General features: G+C 47.2%; 1 protein-coding gene across 2 annotated transcripts in view; it reads right to left on the bottom strand.

Moving 5' to 3' along the window:
- Positions 1-250: 250 nt before the first annotated feature.
- Positions 251-6,708, bottom strand: part of tmtc4 (transmembrane O-mannosyltransferase targeting cadherins 4) — a 72,155-nt gene continuing 65,697 nt past the window's right edge. For both annotated transcript variants that reach the window (XM_072476059.1, XM_072476060.1), the window contains exons 17-18: positions 5,583-5,652; positions 251-2,786 (exon numbers count right to left, since the gene is read on the bottom strand). In XM_072476059.1, the coding sequence (XP_072332160.1) occupies positions 2,644-2,786; positions 5,583-5,652 (213 nt within the window). In that variant the 3' untranslated portion in view covers positions 251-2,643. The remainder of the gene's footprint in view (positions 2,787-5,582; positions 5,653-6,708) is intronic.

Here is a 6,708-nt window from a genome sequence, read left to right as displayed (position 1 = left end):
TTTTAACACAGGAGATTGATGCATTTGCATTCAGTCATGGGTGAGGTAGACACCGTAAGACATAGGAGCAGAATTAGGCCACTCGGCCCATCGAGTCTGCTCCGCCATTCAATCATGGCTGATATTTTCTCATCCCCATTCTCCTGTCTTCTCCCCATAACCCCTGATGCCCAGTCATCACTCTCAGAATCTGTCACATTATAAACATTTAATGTAACAAAATAGAATAAAGGTTTGATGTAAAAGCATATTAATAATAATAATCGCTTGTCTTTAATGGCAATATAAATGCTTTACACCTCCAAGTATGTACAATTCAAAATATGCCATTCGTGTACGCATTGGACAATCTGTGTGTCGATATAAACTCAGTTTGCTCAAATGTTCGTTCCTAATTTTGAGAATTCTCAAGGTGACCCCAATGAAGGCACATTTATAAACAATGCAAAATATTTTGCCGCAAATTGAAAAGAATACAGGTCTTCACTCAGTGTCTTTCAGGCGCAGAGGTATCGTGCTGGGACCTCTCCGTGCTGGGACCTCTCCGTGCTGGGACTTCTCCGCATCTCTCTCCAATGACCACAAGGAACAGGTTCCAAACTCGGAAAACTTATCAGGAGCCAGCTGGATCCCAACTCCCACCTCTCACAAACGCCATCCGATTCGGACCCCAGGAAAGGTAGATTGGAGTGTTGGTGAGAATCTGGGAATTGTGGAGGAGCAGAGAGATTTTGGGGTCCGACTGTAGAAATCACAAAAGCTTGTGGACAGATACAAAAAGAAATTGATGGGGGCTAAAGGAACATTGGTCACTAATGTAAAGTGGTCAGGAATACAATGCTACTGTTGTGTAAAGCTTTGGTCGGACTCCATGCAGTTTTGGGCACTGCACCTCAGAAAGGATAAATGTAAATAAGTGTCTCCACAGTCTCAGAGGACCCCCTTTTGAGGGACAGCTGACCGGTGGTGATTTAACCCGAGGGCCACCACACATCAGGTGAGGGGCAAGGTTGAGAAGGCGGGACCTTCACGGATAACCTCATCCGGGACAGGAATCGAACCCGCGCTCTCGCCATCGCTCCGCATCACGAGCCAGCCGTCCAGCCATCTGAGCTAAATGAACCCTTTCAGAAAGGATGCACTGGCCTTGCAGGAGGGGACGCAGTGTAGATTCACCAAAGGATAAAACAATCAAATTACGAGCAGGTTTGCATGGATTGGTTTATATTCCCTCCAGTTTAGAAGATGAAGGGGAGATCTAATGGAGGTGTTTGTGGAATTGTAGAGCAGAGAGGGGGAGAGAGAGAGAAAGAGAGGGAGGGAGAGGGAGAGAGAGAGAGAGACACACAGAGGGAGGAAGAGAGACAGAGAGGGAGGGAGAGAGAGCGGGAGAGAAGAGGGAGAGAGAGATAGAGAGAGAGAGACAGAGAGAGAGAGAGAGAGGGAGAGAGAGAGGGAGAGGGAGGGAGAGGGAGAGGGGAGAGAGAGCAAGGGAGAGGGAGAGGGAGAGAGAGAGAGAGGGAGAGAGCGAGAGAGAGGTAGAAAGAGAGAGAGAGGGAGATGGAGAGAGAGAGAGAGACTATTTCCTCTGGTGGAGGGGGTGGGGTGGGGGAGAGTCCAGAACAATTCGAGCCAGACTATTCGGGGTTTAAAAACATTAATTGATGTGATGTAGGCGTCGCTGGCAAGGCTAGCATTTATTACCCATCCCCGATTGCCCTGGAGAAGGTTATGTAAGGAAGCACTTCTTCACACAGAGGAGTGGAAATCTGGAACCCCCCCCCCCCCCGAACCAATAGGCTGCCAATTTCAAAGCTGAGATCGTTAAGATTTTTGTTGGGTAAGGGGCTTGAGGGTTCATAGAATTTACAGTGCAAAAGGAGGCCATTCGGCCCATCGAGTCTGCACCGGCTCTTGGAAAGAGCATCCTACCCAAGGTCAACACCTCCACCCTATCCCCACAACCCAGTAACCCCACCCAACACTAAGGGCAATTTACCATGGCCAATCCACCTAACCTGCACATCTTTGGACTGTGGGAGGAAACCAGAGCACCCGGAGGAAACCCACGCACACACGGGGAGAACGTGCAGACTCCTCACAGTGACCCAAGCCGGGCATCAAACCTGGGACCCTGGAGCTGTGAAGCAATTGTGCTATCCACTGTGCTACCGTGCTGGTTGCGGAACCAAGCTCGGTAGATGGGGTTAAGAGACAGATTAGCCATGATGAAATGGTTGAAAGACGGAACAGGTTCGAGAGGCTGAATGGCCTCCTCCTGTTCCTGTGTCATGCCACTCTGCAACTTGCAATATTGGATCAAGGGATTTATAACAGATTCTGACAATGACATCCCAGCTGCAAGACACGGCGAGTTGGTTAATGGGCTGAATCAGATCAGGTTTCCCAAACCGGTACGTCTGTGAAAATAGCTGCAAGAGCCGAGACAACTCTCCACATTCAGGAGGCAATTTAGCAAGGGAGGTCCCAGAGAAACAGGACTAAGTAGCAGCGTCACAGCGTAAACACAATGGGACAACTGCCTTGTGCTGAGATTGACGAGCGAGTCCCATTCACCAGTGCTGCACTTCGCCATTTTCCAACAGCGAGCTCTTTTAAGTCCTTTAACTTTCTCCCGCGCCGTCAGCCTTCCTTCACTTGCTCAAGTTTTTTCTTCAGCAAATTGTAGTTCTCCGCAATCCCCGGAGAGGCTGGGTCGAGCTTCAGAGCGAGCTTGTACCGTTCACCGGCCAGACTGAGTCTCCCCCAGCGATGGTAGAGCACGGCTGTGGAAGAAGGACAAACTATTAGCCAAACACGGTTAAAACGTATCTGGGTACGTGATTACTAATGCGTGCAGAAGCTGAGCTTGTTCTGAGTGCTGAGGAGATTTAATAGAATTGCTCAAAGTTACGTGGAGTTTTGATAGAATAAACAAAGAGAATCTTGTTTCTCTGTTCGGTGGGTCGCTAGCCAAGGATGACAAATTTTACAGAACTGGGGGAAAAAATGTAGCTGATGAGGAGAGCTTCACTCACACAGCGAGTTGTTGTGATCCAGAAGGTGTTGCCTGAAAGGGCGGCGGAAGCAGATTCAATAGGAACTTTCGAAAGAAAATGGATTAAATGGTCAAAAAAGGAAAACAAACTGCAGGGTTAAGGGAAGAGAGCAAGGGGAAGTGAGGTTAATTGGAAAGCTCTTTCAAAGAGCTAGTACAAGCATGACAGGCCAAATGGCCTCTTGTGTTTATGATTCTATGATTCAGTAAGGAATTGTGCTTAAGGTGCACTCTGGGGTAAATACAGAGTGAGCTTTATTGTGTATTTAGCACCTCCACCGATATCTGTTTAATGTTGATGGGTCTACGGATGCTCTGTCACATTACTTGACCTTTATACAAAATGGAAAAGCCATTTGGCCGTCCAATAATCAAGTTATCTTTAGAATATACAGGATAACCTCCTGATGTCTTTGCTAAAGTCCTTGTGAAGCAGCTTGGGATATTTCACTATGTTATAGGTGCTATCTAAATGTACACTGTCTCTCACGTCAACACAGGGTGGCCACCGACAGCCGTCTGCACACGCGGATTGGTCTCCACATGCGTGGCGATCCAATGCCGCAGGTCCGCCACGCCCAGCCTGTCAGCATCCCTCTGCACATGAACCAACGATGTCACCACGCACAGACGCTGCGACGTCATTAGTGCACATGTGCAGAAGTTCGGATGTATTGTGCGTGGTGACGTCAGTAGAAGGCACAGGGAAGCTCCGTAAGACATTTCATGATTTCCACCCCCCCAACTCTCCCGCCCAACACCTCTCCTCTGTAAGTCCTCCGCTTGACTCCCACTCGGACCAAACTCACTGCCCAAGTCCAAGTCCGGCTGGGGCCCCGACCCGGAAAACTGACTCTCTCCCAATGAGTGATGAGCGTTCCCGGCCAATCTGCTTCAACGAGGAATTATTTATTTTCTTTGTGAATTCAGAGTACCCAATTCTTTTCTTACCAATTAAGGGGCAATTTAGCGTGGCACATCTTTGGGTTGTGGGGGCGAGACCCACGCAGACGCAAGGAGAATGTGCAAACTCCACTCAGACAGTGACCCGGGGCCAGGATTGAACCTGGGTCCTCAGCGCCGTGAGACAGCAATGCTAACCACCGTGCCGTCCTTTCAATGAGGAACTAAAGGACGGTACCTAAAACGCAGCCATAATGAAATGAGCAACACCATCTTTGGTTCTGGCCGCCACCTACTCTGTTGCTCGAAATAACATCACAGAGTGAAACACTCGAGCAGCACAATTGCGGCACTGGTAATAAATGCAACCATAAAATTAGGTGTTATTGTGCAATGTGAGGTGTTAAACAAAAATATGGTTTTCACTTAACATCTCTCTCTCATTGCACCACACCGATTTGCATTTATACAATGCCTTTAACATAGTAAAACGGGGTGCGGCATGCGGCGCAGTGGTTAGCACTGCTGCCTACGGCGCTGAGGACCCGGGTTCAAATCCCGGCCCTGGGTCACTGTCCGTGTGGAGTTTGCACATTCTCCCCATGTGTGCGTGGGTTTCACCCCCACAACCCAAAAGATGTGCAGGTCAAGTTGATTGACAACGCTAAATTGCCCCTTAATTGGAAAAAAAAAATTGGGTACTCTAAATTTATTTTTAAAAAACATAGTAAAACGCCCCAAACTGTTTCATAGGAGAATTATCGAACAAGATTTGACAATGAGTCACGCAAGGAGGCATCAGGGGTGATTACCAAACACTTGGTCAGTGAGATGGGTTTTAAGGGGCATCTTTGGAGGATAGAGAGATTATAGGGAGGTTTCCAGATCAGGGGCCCAGGCAGCTGAAAACACAGTCACTAATGGGGGAGCAATTAAAATCAGCGATGCACAAGAGGCCAGTAATGGAGGGTAGAGGTCTCAGAGGATTGTGGGGTTGGAGGAGGTGACTGACACAGGGAGGGGTGTGTTTTTAAAAATAAATTCAGAGTACCCAATTATATTTTTTCCAATTAAGGGGCAATTTAGCGTGGCCAATCCACCTACCCGGCACATCTTTTTGGGTTGTGGGGGTGAAACCCACGCAAACACGGGGAGAATGTACAAACCCCACACGGACAGTGACCGGGGCCGGGATCGAACCTGGGACCTCGGCGCCGTGAGGCAGCAGTGCTAACCACTGTGCCACCATGCCGACCCACTGGGAGAGGTGAGTTAATTGAATTTTAACATTGGGACATTGTTGGGCCAGGAGACAATGTAGGTCAGTGCGCACAGGGATTACGTGTCTTCAGGCCTTGCTGCAAATTAGGATTGTAGCCTCAGTTTGGTTCTTAAGAGGAAACAGCAAAGTCCTAGTTTTGCACCAACTATTTTTTGGATGTAGAGTCAAATTTTAATTAGAAAATGTATTTGCTTATAGCAATCACTGAATTTGTACTTCTAAACGTTACTTTATCTGATATATTATAGCAATCGCATTTTATATAGTTTGGCTATTGTTCATTAAAGTGTAAGGCGTGTTAGTTAGACAAGGCTTTAGTTGCTTAAAAGTGATACCTACCTAAATTTCCATGATAACTTGCAATGGTAGGATTAATGTGAAGTGCTTTCAGAAACAGATTTTCAGACTCCTGTATAAACAAAAGCAGTTAACAGTTTACATATTTTTAAGTAAAATCTTAACATTATTATTAACTTAAAAGACAAACTGCAGGGTGAGGCCCTAAATCAAATGATTCATCAAGAACAAAGTGACAACATGCCTATGGGCTCCTTCAGCTGTTCCCATCGGTTGAAGTCTGCGTTTTTGTGCTTTTTCTATTTGTTGGGATTTATGTTTTTCCAAATTACCGCATCAAACAAACGTAGAAAGATAGCTATAGGTTTATCAATGTATAACAGCTACAGCACAAAACGATAGTCATTGCATAGCTGGGAACAAATACGACCCGATGAATCAGTGGCAAAATCCCCAACATGTTCCTCCCACGGATACAGGACCCTGTCTGCTCCCAAACAAGAGACGGGCAACATTAAAGACCTACATCCCGCCCATCGCTACAAAACAGAATGACGTAAGAAGACAACAAAATCCCAAGATCCCCAGGGCTGAGGAGGAATCGACCAACTCCAGTTCTGCTCATTCTCCCCATAAGGATATACTCGGATAAAGAGCGTGTGCAAAATATTCCAGAAATCAACATTCAGCTTAACATGATAAAACCTTATTGAATCAGGACAACCCACAGTGCAGGACATCACACCCAAAATATTTACTTCCCTGCGAACAGATAAATTGACAGACAACAGGATTATCGGGCAGCAAAGTTCAGGATAACAACTGAGGAACGAGACAGTCACCAGGATAAAGACCACTCCGCTGGTGCATGGAGCAAGTAGACATTTAGGATAATGGAGGATCGGAGACTGAGAGCAGTCTCCGGGACCTTCCAAGAATTCCATCAATCAGAACACGAACCTCATTACTTCCAAAATGCCGACTCAACTGTTACATAGGCTCCAGCGGGGGCAGGCCAACCGAACCCCAGGCCTCGGAGAAAGGATTAAATGTGCTCCATCGAATTTGAGCTGCCCGGCCTCCAGATCGCAGTTCCTGAAACACGGCAGCCAATTCTCAAACTCGGCTGGGAATTTCTCCACCACCTCACCAGAGACACGCGGCATGA

The sequence above is a fragment of the Scyliorhinus torazame genome, chromosome 15, assembly GCF_047496885.1.
Source record: "Scyliorhinus torazame isolate Kashiwa2021f chromosome 15, sScyTor2.1, whole genome shotgun sequence".
NCBI classification, from domain to species: Eukaryota; Metazoa; Chordata; class Chondrichthyes; order Carcharhiniformes; family Scyliorhinidae; genus Scyliorhinus; species Scyliorhinus torazame.
Note: the sequence above shows the minus strand (reverse complement) of the source record. Positions and strands in the feature narration are given on the sequence as shown.